At 41.0% G+C, this 22455-nt stretch overlaps 1 protein-coding gene and 1 long non-coding RNA gene across 2 annotated transcripts in view; both read right to left on the reverse strand.

Moving 5' to 3' along the window:
* The window catches only part of LOC126419319 (uncharacterized), a 43396-nt gene extending 40478 nt beyond the window's left edge, over positions 1-2918 (reverse strand). The window contains exon 1 of the long non-coding RNA XR_007575963.1: positions 2812-2918. This is a non-coding gene — a long non-coding RNA (uncharacterized LOC126419319). The remainder of the gene's footprint in view (positions 1-2811) is intronic.
* Positions 2919-4377: 1459 nt separating this feature from the next.
* LOC126419392 (uncharacterized) overlaps positions 4378-22455 on the reverse strand; it is a 249566-nt gene continuing 231488 nt past the window's right edge. Inside the window, exons 8-10 of the mRNA XM_050086580.1 lie at positions 22224-22301; positions 7867-8004; positions 4378-4382 (exon numbers count right to left, since the gene is read on the reverse strand). Of these exons, the coding sequence (XP_049942537.1) occupies positions 4378-4382; positions 7867-8004; positions 22224-22301 (221 nt within the window). The remainder of the gene's footprint in view (positions 4383-7866; positions 8005-22223; positions 22302-22455) is intronic.

A 22455-nucleotide genomic window follows, 5' to 3' on the forward strand; every position in this document is an offset into this window, starting at 1 on the left:
TACAAAGCACGAGACGATCGGCAGCCTTGACGAAATGTTATGCTCTACCATTTGATACTGCACTGACATAATCCAACTTAGTTCTGCTCTTGTAGCACACGATGACCAGTTCCTACGGAGATAGTCCTTGCCTTCTGAATGTGTGGGCAAACGTCTGCTCCCAGCAACACGTCGATCATGCCAGGTGACCAGAACTCTGGTTCAGCGAGTTGTACACTCTGCAAGTCCCATCCACTGGGACCAATTGTTGTCTTCGACAAAACTAAATATTTAGTACATACTACGAACCTGTTTACACAGAAGCTGACTTGAACAGAGACGCCGTGTTTTGTTTCTGAGAGGGCTGCACCTATTTCTTGAATCGGTACTCTGCTGTTCCATGTTTGAAGTCTGCGGCGTTGTGCGTTTGCTTCCGATATAAAGCGTGACTGCGACCCAGAATCCAAGCGAGCACGACAAGTTTGTCATTTGACACTGCTACGAGGGTGAGTCAAAGGAAAATTTTAAATATTTTTTTAAATATTATTTATTGTGCGGAAGTGGTACTAAGCTCTATCACTTTTCAACATAATCTCACCCACGCTCAATGCAAGTCCTCCACCGCTTACAAAGTGCATAAATTCCTTTAGAAAAAAATTCTTTTGGTTGTCCGCGCAACCACTCATGTAACGCCAATCCTGAGTGGTCCATTCGGCATGTTGTTGTGCCCATCTGTAACAGGCTGCATGGTGTTGTGGTTGCAAAGATGGACTTCGCCATGGACGTCGAGAGTGAAGCTGCGCATCAGGCAACCTATTGCGCACAGTTCTAATCCTAACACGACGTCATGTGGCTGCACGAAAAGCATTATTCAACATGATGGCTTTGCTGTCTGGGCTCCTCCGAGCCATAATCCGTAGGTAGCGGTCATCCACTGTGGTAGTAGCCCTTGACCGGCCTTAGCGTATCTTCTTTACATCCGAACAACATCGCTTTGGTTCACTTCGAGACGTCCGGACACTTCCCTTGTTGACAGCCCTTCCTGGTACAAACTATCATTGCGGAAATGATCGAACTGCGGTATTGACCGTTTAGGCATGGTGGAACTACAGGCAACACGAGTCGTCTACCTCCTTCCTCGTGGGGTGACTGGAACTGATCGGTTGTCAGACCCCGTCCGTCTAATATGCGCAGCTCAGGCACGGTTGTTTACATCTTTGGGCGGATATCGTGCCATCTCTGCGAAGTCAAAGGGACTGTGTCTGTGATACAATATCCACAGTCAAGGTCTATCTTCAGCGGTTCTGGGAACCAGGGTGATGCTAAACTTCTTTGATATGTGTATTTTGTACTCGAAAATAATCTGAAGTTTTCCTTCGTGTCACAAATATACGAACTATGTGAATTCTTTGTCTCGGCTAGCTCGGCCCTCATATAACAGAAGCAAAACTGATTTTTGTACTTAGATAACCAGTCTAGTTCGAACAAATAACATTTATTGGTGGCCAGTTTCAGTTCAAAGGCGGACAATCTTCAGACTGTACTCTGAAATATAGAGTACTATTCACATAGAGGAGGATACGCATTAAATATGAACAATATAATAAAAATAAAATGAAGTTCTACCAAAAATTTGTGTGTGGAAACGGATCCATGGGGCAGGATCAGCAGAAGTCTTCCGATGCTGTCAACTGCTGGAGAAAACGTGATGCGGTTTGTTTGAATAGCGCAATCTGCCCCCCCCCCCCCCTTACCATTGTCGTCTCCAACAAGTAGAATAAATGCTTATGGAATACATGACGAAAAAAATTGTTCAAATGGCTCTGAACACACTTAAACCTAACTAACCTTAAGACATCACACACACCCACGCCCGAGGCAGGATTCGAACCTGCGACAGCAGCAGTCGCGCGGTTCCGGACTAAGCGCCTAGCATGACGAAAAGCTTTAGCTGATAAATTAAAAATGTTATCTGTTTTTAGTATTGGCTGCAAGATTAACCACTAATATTTTTAAAACATAAAGCAGCGTACTATAAAAGGCTGATCAGTTACTTTGCCCTCTACGGGTATGAACAAGGCGTCACTGATTACTTATCAGCGTGTATAACGCTTCTACTAAATTTGGGTTACCAGCTTGCTTATGGTATCTAACTATAATATCGGCTTAAGTTGGCTATTTTAAGTTTACGCTGTAAAATATAATATGTTTAAACGAAAATTAACGTAAAATAAGAAGCCAATAACGTCACTGTTGTAGTGAAGTATACAAGACCGTCTGTACTACGCGAAGCTGCTGGTTACTTACCAACGTGCAGCATCGACAGTTGTCAAAGATGTTTCGATGTAATTAATTATGGATATCTGGTCGCACTGAAGTACTGCTTGCAAGTTAACTAACGCACAGAAATATGATTTCTGCAAACTAGACCTTTTTCTCAGTACAGCTGTGAAATTGATCGCTGTTTCCCCAAAATGTTTTCGAAAACACGTTTTACCATTGGAATCACATTAAGAAAGGAACCTGAAGATTCTTTGGAGACAAACCCAGCACGTGACTAGGCAAATATGCAATAAAGTGTTCGCATAAACCCAATTACGTGCTTCGGCTTGTAGAGAGCTATAGACTTAGAGAGAGAAAATGAAATACACAAAATTAGACCAACTACAACTTTATAGTACACATTACCACTAATTTCTGTTACCACGTGTTATAAACAAGTTACTGAAATGAAACTGCCAAGTTGTTAGCAGAAATAAAATTTTAGAGATTAACGAAAAGCTAAATTTATAGATTAATTTGAAAAAATCGTACGGGGATAATGGTACGCACCGCCTTGTTCTGACCGGCATTGCTTTTTAGTACACACCCATTTCTCTTGAGAATTGCAGATGCAAATGTTACAGTCAAATGATTTCGAACTCCCAGGTGCACACACTGAAAAAGCAAAACACAAGAAGTGAAAAATGATACATATTCGAAAACTCGGCATCAGTTGAGTTGTAATGGGAAATGGAAATTGGGGTTATAGGTGGTGAAACTCACCTTCAATTACACTCTCATACGAACAAAATAATTAAAAAATGTAATGAAGAACTCCTCGACTTTTTGTACAGACCGTATAGTTGAATGCGTGGTTTTCGGTTGATATGTGGCGTTGCAAAACGATTCAATAAAGTTAATACATAAAATAATTACAAACGAATCTTTTTGTGTTATGTATCAGAGAATTTTATTTCTCACTGCACGAATTATGTGCCGGGGGTACTGTTTCAAACACGTCATTTAGCGTAACATACAACGGAACAAAGAATCTACATAAATGAATGAAATTAAATGTTAAACCGAGACCTTATAATATACAAAAGATAAATTAAGTTGTGATAAAAGAGCTTTTTTTCCATGCCCTGATCGGTCGCGAAAAGGAAACCACAGCGTAAATTATAACTGTTTTGTTTGCAACATTTAGCTACACCTTCCAACTACTTCTCTGCACAGTCGCCACTTCGACTTGGACATTTGTCGTGGCATGGTAGTAACTGTCCAATACCCTCGCCTGTGATTAACGCCAATTCTCTGCACTGGTCCGCAACTTGTTGTTGTGCCATACTGTAGTCCTCATATCCAGGGGTTCATGTGAGGTAAGAGATGAAATCAGAGGGAGCCAAGTCCGGGATGTAAGGTAGGTGATCAAACACTTCCCCTCGAAAATCCACCTGGATCGGCTTCCTTGCCCTGCAGTATGCCGAGAACTGGAAAGGAAACACGCGACAGTTACTTTGTGTGGAGTGCATGAAAGCAGGCAAAATCCCTTATCAGGTCTTCCATCATAGCGGGAGATGCTACATGCTAGGCATATTTACGTGCCCGCTGTATGCTCAGAACAGAAAAGTACGATGAGACGCGACAGACGAAAATACTAGAGACACGTATACGCTAAGTTTCATTGGATTTTAATTGTGGTATTAATTTCGCGACCGACTGGAGATGGAGAAAAAACAGTCATCGTAAATTGGTGGAGACCTATCTAATAGGTTGCCAGCTTGTAGTTCATCAGCGCACAAGACTGATAATAGTTATTTTTCACAGTGTTTGAACGAAATCCCATAGTCGAATCAGTTGGGAAACGATAACGTAGTCGTGATGAGATAATGATATATTGACTAGGAGGTAGGAGTATACTTACGACAATCCTGAATGAGGCCATAGGGTGTCGCTTGGAACTCAGCAAGTTCTGTTCGTTCACAAGATCCAGAAGGGAATTGGTAGTGGAAGGTATCTCGGTGCTGGCTTCCTTGACTTTCAGAAGGTGTTCTATTCATTTCTGCTCCATTGTCTAATAAACACAGTACTTTCTGAGTGAACAGGACAACAGGTATGGCGTTCAGAGCGAGATTTTCAATCTGCAGCAGAGTGTGCGCTGTTATGAAACTTCCTGACGGATTAAAACTGTGTGCCGAACCGACACTCGAACTCTGGACCTTTGCCTTCCGCGGACAAGTGCTCTGCCAACTGAGTTACCCAAGCACGACTCACGCCCCCTCCTCACAGCTTTACTTCTGCTAGTATCTCGTCTCCTACCTTCCAAACTTTAAAGAAGCTCTCCTGCGAACCTTGCGGTACTAGCACTCCTGAAAGAAAGGATATTGCGGAGCCTGGGGGATGTTTCTAGAATGAGCTTTTCACTCTGCAGCGGAGTAAGCGATGATATGAAACTTCCTGGCAGATTAAACCTGTGTGCCGCGCCGAGAATAGAACTCTGGACCTTTGCCTTTCGTGAGAAAGTGCTCTACTTCTCTCCTGACAGAGCACTTGCCCGCGAAAGGCAAAGGTCCAGAGTTCGAGTCTTGGTCCGGCACACAGTCTTAACATGCCAGGAAGTTTCAGGTATGGCGTTGATTGCATTGATGCATTGAAGATAGTCCTTTGAAACCGAATATACCGGGTGATCAAAAAGTGAGTATAAATTTGAAAACTTAATAAACCACGAAATAATGAAGATAGGTAAAATTTGACACGCATGCTTGGAATGACATGGGGTTTTATTAGAACAAAAAAAAAAGCAAAGTTCACAAAATGTCTGACAGATGGCGCTGGACAGCGAAACTGCTACCGTAACGGGTGAGAGGTACGCCGATATTTTATAGAATCGCATCATCCCCAGCCTGGCTGATAAACACCTGCTGGAACGTACGATATTTATGCAGGATGGCGCTCCACCCCGTATTGCTAGACGCGTCAAAGATATCTTGCGCGCGTCGTTTGATGATGATCGTGTGCTCAGCCGCCACTCTCGTCATGCTTGGCCTCCCAGGTTCCCAGACCTCAGTCCGTGCGATTATTGGCTTTGGGGTTACCTGAAGGCGCAAGTGTATCGTGATCGACCTAGGGATGCTGAAATACAACATCCGACGCCAATGCCTCACCATAACTCCGGGCATGCTTTACAGTGCTGTTCACAACATTATTCCTCGTCTGCAGCTATTGTTGAGTAATGATGGTGGAATATTGAGCATTTCTTGTAAAGAACATCATCTTTGCTTTGTCTTACTTTGTTATGCTAATTATTACTATTCTGAACAGATGAAGCGACATCTGTTGGACATTTTTTGAACTTTTGTATTTTTTTTTTTTTTTTTTGTTCTAATAAAACTCCATGTCATTGCAAGCATGTGTGTCAATTTGTACCTCTCGATCTACATTATTCCGTGATTTATTCAGTTTTCAGATTTATGCTGACTTTTTGATCACCCAATGAGTTTTGTTTTCAGCACTTTTTATGTGCATGTAAAGCACGATATTACAGTTTTGTGTCGAAATATCAAACATACAGCCGAAGGCAAAGAAAAAGTCATATCCTGAAGGAATTGTCTGAACGCGAGAGAAACTGATAGATGTAGAAACAAACAAATGATTACAATTCCAGAAACATTGGGTAATTTATTCAAGAGAAAGAACTTCACAGATTGAGTAAGTCAATAACTCTTTGGTCCACCTCTAGACCTTATGCAAACAGTTATTCGGCTTGACATTAAAAGAGTAGTCGGAGGGTCCTCCTGAGGGATGTCGTGTCAAATTCTACCCAGTTCCTGGGTTACATCGTCAAAATCTCGAGATGGTTGGAAGGACGTGCCATAATGCACCAAATGTCCCAACTGGAGAGAGATCCGGCCACCTTGCTGACCGAGGTATGGTTTGCCAAGCACGGAGACAAGCAGCAGAAACTCTCACCACGAGCGGGCGAGCGTTACCTTACTGAAATGTAAGCAAGTGATGGCTTTTCATGAAGGAAAATAAAACGCAGAGTAGAATATCGTCGGTACTGTGCTTTGCTGTAATGGTGCCGTGGATGACAACCAAAATGTTCCTGCTATGAAAAGAAACGGCAGCTCAAACTGGTTGTCGGGCCCTGTCGAGGACGGCAGTCACGTTGGCCTCGCACTGCTCTCCTGAGCGTCTGCAGACACGTCCTCGGCCTGGAATCTCATTGAGTGGAGTAGAGTGGTCTTCAGTGATGATGCCAGCTTCGAACTGAACCCCAGTGAGCGGCGAAGACGTGTCTGGAGAGGCCCTGGACAGCGATGGGATACGAACCTGAGGGTCGCCCTTCGTGGCAAGCCATCCTGGGCTTACATTTCAGCAATATACTGCCCACCCACAAGCGGCGAGAGTTTTTGCTGCTCGTCTTCGTGATTTCCAAACCCCACCTTGGCCAACAAGATCACCGCATCCCTCCCGAATTGAGGTTTTTGTGAGCGTTTGTTGGCAGGGCCCTACAATCAACTTGGTATCTTGACGGCCTAATTCGCCAATTAGACAGAATTCGACAAGATAACCGTCAGCAGTAAATCCAACAGCTGTATCAACGCCAAGCCTCATAACTGCTTGCACAAGGGCGACGGTCTGATCAACGCGTTATTGACTTGCTCATTTTGTAAAGCTCTTTCTCTGGAACAAAACATCAGATCTTTCTGAAATTGTAAATATTTGTTTGTCTGTACATATATATCACATTAACCGATTTCCGCCCTATTCGGATAATTTATTCGTGACGCGTGGTTGTTAGAGGAGACTAGAATATCGTGCGCTACTTCTTGTGAAGAGTTTCACTGAGATTTTTTTAAATTTTTGTGTATACTTGTTTGTTGGGTGTTTTCTTATGATTTCCATTTTTGAAAATGGGTTGTAGTATTCGTGAAGGTTGGTAGGTTATTGAAAGTTTGAGTGTTTGTTCCCGGAGAGTGCTTCTTTGCACAAACCGTTTCTCACGATTGTTTCACTCCATAGTGGGTATATTTGCAAGAAAGGAGGAGTTGATAATTAATTTAGAGAGATCTGCTTCATTTGTATTAATTATTTATACAAACCACGACTGGTTTCGCGATTTTAAAATTCCGTCTTTATGTGTATGAAGTTATTCTGTTGCCTGTCGTTGGGCTGTTTCGGCCAACATGCAGCGATTGGAACTCTTACCCGGACTTTCCCAACCGCATTTTATGTGTTACCAGATACAATGATACCGTTCACCTGAAAATGGGATTTTAAAATGTCGAAACCTCTCGGGTTTGAATAAATAATTAATACACCTGAAGTGGATAACTCTAAATGAATTACCATGCCTCTTATCGGTGGATGCCCTAGCACTAAATCTTATGGGGAGGGTGTGTACTAATGCATGTAGGACGTCACGTTTTCACCGGTCAGTACCTTAATAGCATAGGATAGAGATGCGCTGATACTAGTATCAATTACACTCCGCCAGGTGCCTTCGGAGTATGTGTGATAGATTTAGACATAGGAATATCTTGATGGGTGAATTTTGTCTGTATGTTTGCAGGAAATCATTGCTATTTTAACCTGGACGGGCAGGCTTTTGCTTACACTTACCTTCCTGCGCTCTCTCGAGGCAGTTGAATTTGGTGCAAATTGCGCTCCTGCCGGACCGTCTGCAGATGCATCTGTTGCAGCTCAGCATGAAGCTCGTTCCTGGTACGCACTGAGTCGCTTGGTTGAAGCCTCTTACACCTAGAAAAGAAAATTGGATTCAGTCCGCTGTCCCACGCTGTAGCACGCTAGGTGCCTTAAGTGAGTTCTTTGAAATGTAGAATAATTTCACAACTCTTTATGTCGGCGCGAGGATGGACATGACGTCGTGTTCCTAGCATGCCACTACACCGTAATATGCGACACAGCCCGCAAGGGGCTTTGCTGCCGGCAGTGATGTGACGCGTTGAGAACTAGTTTGCTCCTGACGCATCGCAGTTTCCCTGGAATGCTCGCAGCTTGACAGTTGACACTTCAGTCAGATCGGTAAACTTCACACCCGAACCGTTTTCCGCTGACAAGCTGCTGCCGCAACAACTGAATTGGAATATCGAGAAATCCCACATGTCCCACAAGGTAAACTTTTCAGGAGATACAAAATAAACCTTCTAGGTCTTAAAGTTATGCTGAAATTCCGTGCAGCTATCTCATTTTTCGTTAAAATGAATGTAACGGGAAGAATACCAATGAGACCTTCAAACATTTTCTTGACATTACCATAAAATTTATGTAGTGGACAAGTGAGCTTACTCAATATTTCGTAATAAATATCAATCGTTACTTAACTCATACACTGTTCCTAATAGATATAAAAATCAAACAAACCGTTCTTATTTTTCCATTCTCTTTAGCAATATACTCTACATGTGGTTTATTCTTCCCCACACGTTAGCCAATTGTGCATGTCAGAGCAGAACTTGTAGATGATTTCTTCTTTTGGTAGAAACGGCATAACGCGCCTTTCCTTATGCATTTTCTCATCATTTATCGGCACGTGGTCTTGACAAGCCTGACTTACTGAGCTTGGTTTAATTAGAGATGATTCAGCCAGTTGGAATGTGTGCCCTTCTGCTCCATCAGTTAATGGTCTAACTTTAACAACACCAAGACTATCGCCAATAGCAGAATTGCGTGAATTGTGTTACATGAGACCGCTGTTTGTTTTTTCTTTGTGTAGCCCTTCCTTGAGTTTCGACGGAAATAGCATTATTTTGGCAGGACTTGGACCACTGATTCTTAAAATTTAGCGTCTCTTCTTTTCTTTTGTGTTTTCACTTCAAAATTCGTCTTTTTGCTGGACTCTATTTTAATTAGCAAATATATCTTATTGTCCTTTATAATTATTCTTTTCAGCATGCTGACATCTCTGTAATATGGAAGGTAAGTGGCCTCTTATTGGAAAGTAATGGCTGAAGAAAGTGAATCTTCCCTGTACCACAAGCATTAAACAAAATTTGACCATAACTGGGTTTTTACAAGAATCAGAGAACAAGTGAAGATGTTTAAGAAGTGATCCAACGTTTTCATATATATAATGAAAACGAAAAGAGCAGACTTCACAGTTTCTTATTTGGGAAGAAATTAAACATATCAAAATATCAAAATACCATCCAGAATCAAATCCTGCAGGGAGGGTTATGAAAGAGTCAGGCAGATTCTTTCGTACCTATTGCACAGAAAAATATACCAAGTGGGCAATAGTAGTTGCAGATTTAGAACTAATTTTAAATGAATTACCACATTTAGTTACAGGACTAGTACCAATTGAATTAGTAACTGGAACATTTGTTGGAGAACCCATATTAAAATACTTTTTGTGCTTTTCCTCCACGACAGTAAGTAATGCACATGAAAGGTTTACTCGAAGCTTACGCAAGTACATCACATCTTGTATTGATATCTGAGGGAACTGCAGGTGTGGCCCAGCGGTTCTAGGTGCTTCAGTCTGGAACTGCGCTGCTGCTGCTGCGTCGCAGGTTCGAATCCTGCCTCGGGCATGGATGTGTGTGATCCCTTAGGTTAATTAGGTTTAAGTAGTTCTAAGTTCTAGGAACTGATGACCTCAGAAGTTAAGTCCCATAGTGCTCAGAGCCATTTGAACGATTTGTGTGCTGTCCTTAGGTTAGTTAGGTTTACATAGTTCTAAGTCTAGGGGACAGATGACCTCAGATGTTAAGTCCCATAGTGCTTAGAGCCATTTGGAACTGCAGGTTCTGATAAAATCAAACGGGAGGCCTTAAAAGGTAAAATCTGTTTGTTGTCTCTTTAACTACATGTAATTTCCCAAGGGCTTTATCAGAATGCCCCTTATGCACTGCTAACTCAGTTGTTGCTGCCCTTTTAGCAGTATCAGTCAGAGATGGATTCTCGATTTTTACACCGAGCTCCTCGCATGTGGAACACGACTCCTCATGTGGCTGTCAAAATCTTAAATTGAACTCTCCATGGGAAATTTTCAAATAAAATTGATACTCAGCAGTGCTGGTAATTTAAAATTTTGAGGAAGTCGGCGCCTTTTGTACATGTGGGGTTTCTCTTCCGTTTAGGTGATACAATGGCTCCATAAAAACACTACTGGTGCTTAGAGAAATTCTCTAACCACGTCCGACGTCACCTGAATGCCACCATTCCAAGACGTGGGATTGGAAGAGGAGGAGCGGAAGATGAACGTCATCGCCGGTGGTCTTCCAGGTCTCCAGACCTCACACTTCATGACGTCTATCCGCGGGGCTACGTAAAAGATCGCTATTCTATCCCCCCCCCCTACGCATGATACTCTTGAAAGTCTGCGACAACGCAATGTGGAAGCTGTGAATTCGATAACGAGTTGTCAGGTGCTTCGTTTGTGGCAGGAAATGAGCCACCGTTTTAATATTTGTCGTGTAACGAATGGTACTCAAATTTGAACTTTTGTCTTTGCAGGAACATTGGAATTGTGTTTGGAAGTAATAAATGTTTGAAATCTATTCTCTCTTTTAAATAGCCCTGTATCTAAAAAAATTTAATTCCTACCATTGGGTTTAGGGAGTGTTTGTACATATACACGTATCGTACGTGTGCACACTACGTTATGCGCTATTCTGATAGTGTTTTGATATCGGTATATATTACTGCCTGTTCTATGGCGTTAAATGTTAATGGTTGTTTATTTAACATTACCATTTGTTACGGACGTATAAATATCTATTCAAAGTTCTGAAAGATTCCTTTTTGCATTTATGGCTAAGCTCTACTAATCATGCTTCATGAATAACCTCATGTTGTCTGCTTTCATATTTCTATTATTGTGCACGTTCTGTCCATTTCCGCGTCTTATGAGAGTTTTTCAGATGTTGCGGTTATTGTGTGCGGACAGTTTACGACTCTAAAAAAATCGCAAAGCTACAGCTAGTTATCGGATAGTGTGCACGTCAAGACTTGGTGACACGACCGTTGCTTATGGTAAATACAGAGCATTAACGCACGTCTTATAAGTTCTTTTTGGTCCAGTGGAGGACTTAATTAGTTCTTACATACTTGTGTTAAGCCTGATGCCAACAAACTTTTGTAGCGTTTACAGTTAAAACAGGTTTGTTGGAAGCAGCCCTGGCTTTGAGACAAATAAAACAATCCGTTTTTCTTTTTTTTTGGGGGGGGGGGGGCGGAGGTGTTATACTGGCGGCTTTACCAGCTTACCCTGTCCATGGAGAGCGTGGTTGTCATAGCCAAACCATTAATGCAAAACAATTTGAAGTTTCTGAATAAATATTTACAAATCCATAATAAGCTATAGTACTCAGTAAAAGAACTGTTAATAAACGACAATATGAAAACACAATCAAAGAATAGCATAATATAGTAAGCACGTATATGGGCATATTTAAATATATTAATAATTCCTGAACAAAATGGCAGTAATTTAATATTTTTCTTCTAGCAGGGGAACTATAAAAACTGTAATGGAAAGCACAAAGCATAAAGTCAGGCGCTCAAAGAGCAAATGACACTTGGCAGTTTGTAACACTTACGTTAAGTTTATACGAGTAAATCATAATTTAGCTCAATGTGGGACAAGTTCTACAGTGTGAGCAGAGAACTACGTTGGGGTCTAGCTGACGAGTTATGACGTCACACCCACCTGGAAACAGCGTCCTCACTTGCCAAGGGCTAAGCAAAGCTCTACATTTAAAAATATCACAATAATTCCTACGGTGTGAGCAACTGAAGCAATCGAGACAGCAGCTCCCTTTTGCTTCTGCTGGCAGGAAGAGTCCGTTGTAACAGCCAAAGTGAATATCCGTGCTGGTTATGAGTGCAGCCCTTTTTTATCATACATTTCATTAATAGAATTGGGTGGCAATGGTCAACGTGAAAGTTCACAGACGTTGGAGTGGGTTAATACTTTGAGATTTACTACGAAAGAGACTCACATGAAGGGCTGAAGTGAGTGTGGTCACATAGGTGAGCAACTGTATTAATTTCAAACTGCATTTGACGTCATCTTGATTCACAATACTGTAGTACTAACTTACACGGGTGCTGTTTACAGAGCTGTGTTAAGAAGTAAAGCAGAGAGTGAATCCTTTGGAACAAAAACTGTGTAATGTTTACTCAAAAATAGTTACAGAGTGTAGTAATGTTCTCTCTGTTACAACACACCTTTTTAAACAAGGCCATTACCATGGGTATCGCTTGCAGTGAGAGAGAGAGAGAGAGATCTTTACAAGGCAGCGTTCTACCGAAAAACTGTGAGGTCTGACTGATGTACATCTCCAACGCCAGCCCTCATATGTACTACCAGTCAGTTACAACCAGCTATGGAGGTACTTTACTTTTTCAAGTGGAGGTATTGTATGTGGCATCGCTGGTGGGAACGATTTTCAGAGACTGTAAACGAAGAAATATCTAAAATAGTAAATTTATGATAGTAGGTGTGAAGCAGTGTATCTGACTGGATGTACAGTTACAATTAACAGTAGGCATAAATAGCACAATAGAATAACACATAACACTGCTTACAGTGAAGTTGCCGCGGAAAAACTGTGAATTCTTTCTATTCCAAAATTACGTAACATTTCAGTGAAAGTTAATGACACTCGATGTTGTCATCAATGCCACAGGATACAATGAAAGCTGATACGGGATGCCAAGTAAGAGACTGATTTCACAATGAGAAGACAGCGAGCTTTCGCCTATAAGACTATTCCCTATTGATGCGTACAACTCGCTGGCATACAGCATGTAGCAGTAGTTAAGCACACTCGTACTTCATTGTGGGTCGAAGACGTTTTTCACATTGGAAAGAAGCCACAGAAATCTAAAGGCACCACGTGCCGAACGGGCCCATGCAAGTCTTGACAACACATGGGCAGACATCGTAAAATACGGTAGGCCAACTGATCTGATTTTTCTTAAAAGCCCAGGAGCATAGCATGGCATAGAACCACTTCGCAGTGCAGTGAAACAGTGGGCACCCTTACGCTAACAAATAGTAAATATATTTTATAATTATGCACATAAGTGACATTTTAACTATAAGTGACCATACAAAACTGTGACGTTAAGGAATGGGGAAGAATGTTACTCTTCTCATAGAAGAGAAGAGGATAACAAAGTTTTGTCAGAATCACATCACAAATTGTCAGAAAAGATCTTTAATGCAAGAAATTTCGGATCTCATGGAAAACACTGCATGACTAGCTTCACATGACCTTGGTTTAGACGTAAGTGTACTTAGTGAAAGTCACCGCACTGCATCGGCAGACACTGTACCTTTCGACAGTAATGGGGCAGTTTTTGGCAAGTTCCATTTTCTAATGTGTGCAGGAAATACACAGTCTTTATCTATAGGGGGTAAGGATACCAATTCAAGGTGTTACCGTTGAGCCTGAAAATATCGACAGCCTTTTCTTGTGTTTCTCACAGTGTGAGGTAAGGATTTTCAGAACAAAATAACTTTCTGCGTCGATGGTGCATTAAGAATGTTGAGGTGAATGCAGTCAGATATTGGAAGACATCTTAGTGGTATTTGAGTAAATGTGAAAACGTAAGAGTTTAAAAAAAGGAAATTAAATTCCTACGGCATATTATTTCTGCTTCTGGAATAAGAACGAATGCTGAGAATATTTAAGCCATTAGAAACATTCATGAGCAGAAGAATAGGAAGCAATAAAGAGTCGCTTTGCTGTGTTGATTTTATCGCAAATTTACGAAAAACAGTATTGAATGCAAAACTGTTGTTGGACTTAACTAATAATAACGCTGTTTGCACATGGACCAAAGAACACAATAAAGAATTTGAGGAAATTAGGAAAACTTGGGCAGGTGAATCATGTTGTCACACCTGATCTGCCACAGAGTTCAGCGTAGAAGTACCTGTATATGGAATTGGTGCAAGACTATTTCAGGTTACACTATAAGAAAGAAAAACAATCAGCTTTTCTTGCAGAAGCTTAAACAAATGGGAATAAAAATTACTCTGAGATAGAAAAAGAATTTCTGGTCATAGTACAGGGTTTTAGAAAGTTTTAGTATTATCTCGCAGGTAGGAAATGTACGTATACACAGACCACTGAGCATTATCCTTTTTGTCCAGCTGCAAGCTAACAATTGGGAGACACATAATAAGGGCACGAGCGCTACCGGAATAAGACTTCCAGATTTTATACTTCAGATTTTCACAGAATGGATTGGCTGTCATGGGCTTGTATTGTTAGATTCTAATAATAATTAGAATGAGGATTTTGTCTGATAAAAAGCACATTTTTAAATGGAACAATATTTATTGACATTAACAAATAAAATTAGGGTAAATTAGAATTTCAGTCGTGTTGCTTGCAGTATTCCAGTGTGAGTCGTTTATAAGATAGCTCACTCTGACACGTGTACAATATCTGTGGAAGCGCATACTAAAGAGCAACACAAGTACATACTATAGTTGTGTGGATTCTGAACAGTAACGAAACAGTTAACAAGGTAAGTGGCCGTTACAATTTCATACAATAGTTGTGTGGATTCTCACCAGTAACGACACAACTAACAAGATAACTGACCATCACAGGTTGCGTTGAAAATGACCACTGTCTGTGGCAACACATGCTTCCAGTCTGGTATGGAAGGCCTGCAGCACACGTGCTAGCATTTCAGCGAAGATTTCTGACCAGGCTACAGTAATACATCGTTGCATATCATCTTGGGAAGTTGGTATGTCCTTGTAGATATCTTTCCCCCACAGGAAAAAGTTAACAGGCATAACATCCGTGCAGTGCAAGTTTTAGGTGATTGACGAAACTCGTCTAGCTTGAAGGGGGAAACCAGATGGTTAGGCCGCTAGATGGCGCTGCCATAGGTCAAACGGATATCAACTGCGTTTTTTTAAATAGGAACCCCCATTTTTATTACATATGCGTGTAGTACATAAAGAAATTTGAATGTTTTAGTTGGACCACTTTTTTCGCCTTGTGATAGATGGCGCTGTAATAGTTACTACACGAATATGTAATAAAAAATGAGATTTCCTATTTAAAAAAACGCAGGTGATATCCGTTTGACCTATGGCAGCACCATCTAGCGGGGCAACCATAGCGCCATCTGGTTTCCCCCTTCAAGCTATGCAAGTTTCGTTCTTTGTAATTTCTTTGAGATTTTTGGCCCGGTCAGGATCAATGGACCACCCCATACATATATATATATATATATATATATATATATATATATATATATATATATATATATATATATATATATATATACGTTTAGAACAGTTATCTAGCACTACAAATACAGGTACAATCCCCTTTTTAATCATGACTGTGAGTTGTACCTGTATTTGTAGTGCTAGATAACTGTTCTAAACGTATGAACCGATACCATTTTTAAAAAACCTGAGGGAGATGGTTAGCCACTAAGATCAAAAATCCAGGCTTTCCCACACATACGTAGACATATTGAGAAGTTCAGTATTCTGCCAAATGTCAATATCGTTCCTGCACAGTATTTCGACAGTGTGACTCGTTACCTTAATTTGGTGCTATCTGTGACTGTTCATCCAGTGGGGAAAAAAATGGCTCTGAGCACCATGGGACTCAAGTGCTGAGGTCATAAGTCCCCTAGCACTTAGAACTACTTAAACCTAACTAACCTAAGGACATCACACACATCCATACCCGAGGCAGGATTCGAACCTGCGACCGTAGCGGTCGCGCGGTTCCAGACTGTAGCGCCTAGAACCACTCGGCCACTCCGGCTGGCTATCCAGTGGAACAGAACCAGTATTTAGAGTTGTGGTCTTCCCTCCATGGTCAGCTTCAGGCGATCAAAAATTACTATGAAATCAGGGTAGATAGACTAACACATATTACAAGAGATAACAGACACAATTCCACTTGAAACTCTGGAAATCAACATTGCAGAAGTTGGGAATAATACCTGTTTGTATATCTAAATATCATCCACCCTCTAAGTTTTTGAAAGAATTGTTAGAAAATTAAATGCGCTGCGCAGAACCTATGGTTCAAATGCGCATTCCAGTTTGTATGGGGAGGTGAGACTGAGAAGCAGATGCAGCCAGAATGTTGTGTATTAAGCACAGAAAACATGTAGAAAACAGTTAAACAGAAGACGTTGGACACCAAATGAACGTTTTTGGCAGGGGAAAGGAGTCTTTCAGACGTGAGGTAGGACATTTTCAGTCAACAGACGCACATCCTAAGAAGTAAACATTAAAGCATCATCTACAGTGTGCAACAGCGATTGCAATAAGGAGTATTTTAACATATAAATGTAAATTGATAGTATGTATGAACCAAATTCTTATGTTTTGAGAAATGAGGACACAGAACTGTGCTAAAGAGTTGGCGTGCGTACAGGCCCAGTGGCATTGCACAATGTGAAACTCTTTCCACGGCGGGGAGCTCTACTCTCACCCAAGTAAACTCTCAAAGTGAGTCTCACAAAAAGTACATATGGATCGCAAACATTGGTGGATTTCCAAAATGGGTTGGGTACAATACTTAGTCTTAATGAAAAATGAATAGAATGATGGCTAACAACACGCCAATGATAGTATTGGAGTATTTGAATAATATGAATCTCTATTTCTGTTACTAGATTATCATACCACTACTTGTCACTAATTGATAAGTTTCTGTTATATGTAAAAACCTTGAATGATTTACCTGTGAAGAGGCAGATAGAGAACACAGAGAGCTCAGTCACAAAAATAAGAAAGTATTATCAAGGGGCAGTGGCTTCTGATGCCAATAGCAACGTAACCTCTGCTGGAAATGTGTAGGTGCTGCTTCCTCTCGGAAGAAATAGTGTTCCTGTGAAGTGTGAAATATGACAAAGTACTGAAAGATGGAAGCAGCCTTCGGTGTGTTATAATTTATGTAATCAAAAAATATTTATTTTATAAAGACAGCATGGTATCACGTAAGGAGAGGTAGATAATTGTACATAAGGATAGGTTAGAATTACGAAGAAGTGCATTTAATTAAATATAACGAATTTAAAGATATATATATTAAGTATGATGTTAATGTAACATGTACAAATGAAACCAAGAAAGGATTTATGTATTCTTAGCAAACACTTAATTTTACTTGAAAATATTCCATAAAAAGTGAGCAATTTGCCACGAAAATTTATGCCATAGTTCATGGGTTTCTCATTAATGTTATTGTCTTTGAGAATTTCCAATATTTGAAAAAGAACCTTAAATAGGAGTTGATGTAACACATATTAAGACGATATCAAGTTAAGCGTAACATGCAGCAAATCTGGCACAGAACCTATAGTACGAGAAGAGAAAGACTGTGGCATCCAAGTAACGAGTTACGGCATCACAACGTCTGGAAACAACATCCTTACATGCTACTGGCTGAGCAAATCTCTATTAATGATAGCATGAAATTTCCTGTGATATGACTGGTTGATATGACAGGCAGAAGCTCTCTTGTGCCGGCGGAAAGAGTTATTTGGCGAAGGCCACAGAAGACAGTCATGTAGGTTATGGGTCTAGCTAATTGTGGACATATACTGCATTATACACGCATGGTCTAGGAGTAGCGTCTTTGGTTGGCAATCAGAACATCCTCGATCCCAGTTCGAACCCTGCCACTCTTTAAATTTTGAATAAAAACCACCAGCATCGGCAGCCGATGACCTCTGCCATAAGAAGTCACTCTTATTCATTCAGCAAACGGCCTTGGCAAAGTGGGTGAAGGAGTGGGCAGAAATTCAAAGCTCTCTCTTGCACTGGGGTGGGAAACTGCCCTTAAAATGCGGAGGAATCAGCAGCAATAAACAGCATGAGGATACAAAAGGCAATGGAAATCACTGCGACGAAGGCACATAATGTGGCCTGTAATTGAAAAGGTGTCGTGATGATCTCTCCGTTGACAAACAATTCGAGACCATTGATGAAGGTGTCTCGGGTCTCCAGCCGGGTGGTGGCGTTGATATCTCGCGACGTTGCGGGAAGTGTCATACCACCCATCTTCTGGCGAAGTGTCGAGATTCTCGGAGAGCGGGCTATTTATATACGCGGTCACCACCCTCCACTATACCTCGTGTAGCTGCTATGGACCAGCGGCGTGCGCGCGGTGGTGGGGATAGCGGTCGTCCCCGGCGTCCGTGGTGGGGATAGCGGTCGTCCCCGGCGTCCGTGTTCAGTTCTCGGTGTAAGCATTTTGTCTGCTTCCACGGAGGAGGACGTTGAAGGGGGTGCTCCCGACGGATTGCCGCTGTCGCAGGGTTCGATGCTGCCCTGAGTTGGTATCCCACATCTCTGTTGACTAGATTGTCGTGGATCCTTATTTCTATGGATCTTTTGATAACGCTTTCCCAGAAGCCAGATGCTCGGCACAGTGCCTTCGTGTTTTCGAAGTTGAAGGTGTGTTCTTCATTTATGCTGTGTTCTGCTATGGCTGATTTTTCTGTGTGACCTAGTCGCACACATCTGATATGTTCCTTGCAGTGTTTAGATATACAGCGCTGTGTCTGCCCAATGTATTGATTACCGCATTCGCATGGTATGCTGTATACTCCTGGTGTGTTAGGGTTCGGCGCATCTTTGGCAGAACTTAGGAGTTCCCTCGTCTTCGGTGGTGGTCGGAGAACGGTGGTTTTGATAACGTATTTGCCCAGAGGACGTGCAATGTTGGCTGAGAGCGGACCCACATAAGGAAGGAACGAGAGTCGTTTGTGTTTTTCATCTTTATCATCTTCTTCTGGGGTTCTCACTGCTCCCTTCTTCCTTTAAGTGCCCTGTTGATCTGCGTTTCACTATAGCCATATTGGTGGAAGACTTCCCTCAGGTGTTGCAGCTCGGATGATAGGCTGTCTTTGTCGCATATGCCGCGCGCCCTGTGTACCAAGGTGATCGGTACTGTTTGTCGTTATGCTGGCTGGTGGCAGCTTGTTGTTTACGTCGGGAAATCTTACGGTCACATAATACAGTCACAAATTCGAGACCAGTCCCCCATTCAGATCTCTGGGAGGGGAGTGCAAAGGAAGAGGTGAGCATGAGAAAATAATTGAATAATGAACGAAAGGATAAGTTTCTTGCCCATCGATATGTTGTTCAAAACGGTTTTTTTTCCACATTGGCCACCTACATTTTCATGGATTTAAAAGAAACTTAAGGTGAGTTTGGACCGAGAATTGGAGGATCTCTTTCTGAAGCCACAAATGTCGTTGTGACAGAACCTAAACCTGGTAAACAAAAGTCTGACCACGTCAAAAGACATTTTAAATATATTTTCTTTCACAGTGAGGGAGAAAAACCTGTATTATTGTTAGATTCTTGGGGCTGTCAGTGGAAAGAAACATATGGAGCACCATACCTGAGGATAAGGAACTTGTTCATCTGGTGATCCCAAAGCGCTCGACGGCACTGGGACGGTCAGTCGACAGATCTATATGGTTTTCGATGTGGGAAGAACCTTGTGACAAGATTTTCGGATCTGGTTCTGTTAAATGAGCACGAAGTCAGTTTACAATTGAGAAACGATATAATGAAGCTACAGTCGCTAGTACTCAATTAATTCTCTTCGTCACGGCTTACCATTGTAGTCTACTATAATATGGCTGAGACAAATCAGGGTATTAACAGCGTCACCCGTGACAATTTTAAATTCTGCTGAATTCTCTTTCATATTGTGTTCTCTGTCCTGTATGTTAGTGGTGCAGTTTATTTTATCGGCATAGTGTAAGAAAACATTATGTTTGAAGCTCTTATTTACAGATTATGGTTATTGTAATGATTTTGTATCACAATAATGAATTACCTTCAACTGACAGAATACACATATATTAAATGGTAAACTAGAAACAAATAAACTGAATGTGAAACGTAAAATAACAATTTAAAACATAAAACAAATATAAGTCAAAAAATAACTGGAGTACTTATGAATGCTTAGGTATTTCAATTAGGTATGTTGAAACTACTATAATAGCACATTGCGTGTAGCTCATTTTCCGAAAACTCTATTTCAAAAATCAGCTTTATTACACGTGGATGTATTTAGTCGGAAAGCTTCTTTTTATTTCTGTTGCAATAAAGTTTTATTTTCCAAAATTAATTTTTGGTGGTGCGGTATTTTACCAAATCTCAAATTGTTATAAAATTCGATTATGTAGTTTTCAAGAACGTTAATTACGTGTCTTCTTATACATGAGATACATTTTTTTGCGTACCGTCGTTTGGATGATAGTCGTTCCAAACCTAATATGCCAAATTACCTTTCAGGGTGCGTTTTACCCCTTAAAATTGAAACTAGACACAAACCAAAATATGTGTATTGTGTTATTTTGACACCTCTAGACACCCACCAAGTTACATGAACATCGCTTATTGGCACTTGGGAATGTTCCCATGGCAGTCGCAGTATTCAGTCGTGGAGGCTAGTTAGATCTGAAGCCACCAAGCGGTCAAAACACACTGGTAGCGAGGCTGTGCACGCAGCGTTCTTAATTCTGTCCAGCGGGCGATGTTTTACTCTCTAACAGGACGCTATAGCACTCCTCGTTACGTTACAACGACCAGTGGTACAATACAGGTGAAAACTCTTTCGACAGTAGCCTCTCGAGCCAATAAACGGATAAAAATCTAACCAGGAAATTTAGTATGACTGTGACGGATGTTTAAAAGTTTTTATTATTATACCCCAAACCTGGCAAAATAAGGAATGAATTCATTTTAGTGAATGATATTTGAACTACGTTCGTTTTGCATATGGTATTAACCTGTTCATCCCAAGTGATATAAAATTCAACAACTAACGGAAGCAGTGCATTGCGCTGGTTTGATAGTAGGTCAAGAATCGAGACTATTAAGACTGAAAAAATGGGTTACGAGCATATTGAAAGGAAAACAGTGCAATCTGGCAACGAGGTCATTGAGCCAAATGATGCGGTTCTATGTTCATGACAGATATAAAAGAGTGTCTCGACAGACGAGGATGAATATTCACAAACTGAAAAAGATGTGGAAAGCTTACAGTAAACTATACAGAGTGTTCTGTTATAACCTTCCGAAACCGAGAGTTTACGACCTGGGTGTACTATCACTTTCTCCCTACGACAGTGAGTCGTGAACTTTTAGTGCAAAAATCGCTCACCAACTGACGGTCGATCAGCGACTACTGCAAAGATGTATGTTATGAAGTATTGCAAAGGATACGAAAACAAGAAATAACGGTTCAGTGAAAATACTGTAATGAAATACGTAGTTATGACCTTAACTAAACTGAAACGAATGAGGGGCCATGTAGGAGGCAGAAAAGTTGTTAGGTGGACCAAGAAAGTTTTTATCCGAATTCAAAAAGGTAAGAAAAGACCAATACGACTATCTGATGGAACGTGGATAGATGTAAAAAATATACAGACCTGACATGGATTCATACAAACATATGTAAACAAATAAATGTAAATGAAAATACGATAACATGAACATTGTCACTTTAGTACATCCCTCAATCACAAATTAAACTGTGTCTTTTGAGTCACTCAATACAGTAAAAAACAATTAATGCTATCTGAGGAGAAAATGCAAAAGTTGAAGTTTTCCACAAACATAGAAGATGAAAGTAATCACTAATACTGCTTCAGTTATTCGATAATATTGACTGAGACCATTTTCTCTTAAAAACAACTAATTTGTCTTTCACGTACGTTGATGAACTAAAACAGGTTTAACGTTCAAAAACATTATTGTAGTCCCTGAAAATGCTATTGTACGTTGAGTTTCTACTGGAAATATCCATGTCCCTCAGCGCTACGATAGAGAGGTGCGTCATGGCGAGAGTTTCTATAGCGTAATGTTTAGTCGTGAAATGGTGAGCAAGTGGTTTGGTATCTACGAGTATTCTGCGGAGTAAACTGTGCCGCGCAAAGAGAGCATACTACACTACACTGTGTGTGCCACAAACGCTCACCTCTCTGTGCGAGAGACACGCATCTCAGCCCAGGTCGCTCTCTCCAGGATATCTGGGGGCTTCGCTTCCTTCTGAAACCTAAAAAAGAAAACAGAAATCAAGTAATTTTTATAACGATAGTTGTGTTAACATAATCATTTAGGTACCTGATCCAGTTTACGGTAAATCCACTGTTGCATCCTGAATTAAGCAGGGACTATAAGGCTTTCAAAGTACAGCCTAACATATTCTA

The sequence above is a fragment of the Schistocerca serialis genome, chromosome 9 (assembly GCF_023864345.2).
Source record: "Schistocerca serialis cubense isolate TAMUIC-IGC-003099 chromosome 9, iqSchSeri2.2, whole genome shotgun sequence".
In the NCBI taxonomy this organism is placed as follows: domain Eukaryota; kingdom Metazoa; phylum Arthropoda; class Insecta; order Orthoptera; family Acrididae; genus Schistocerca; species Schistocerca serialis.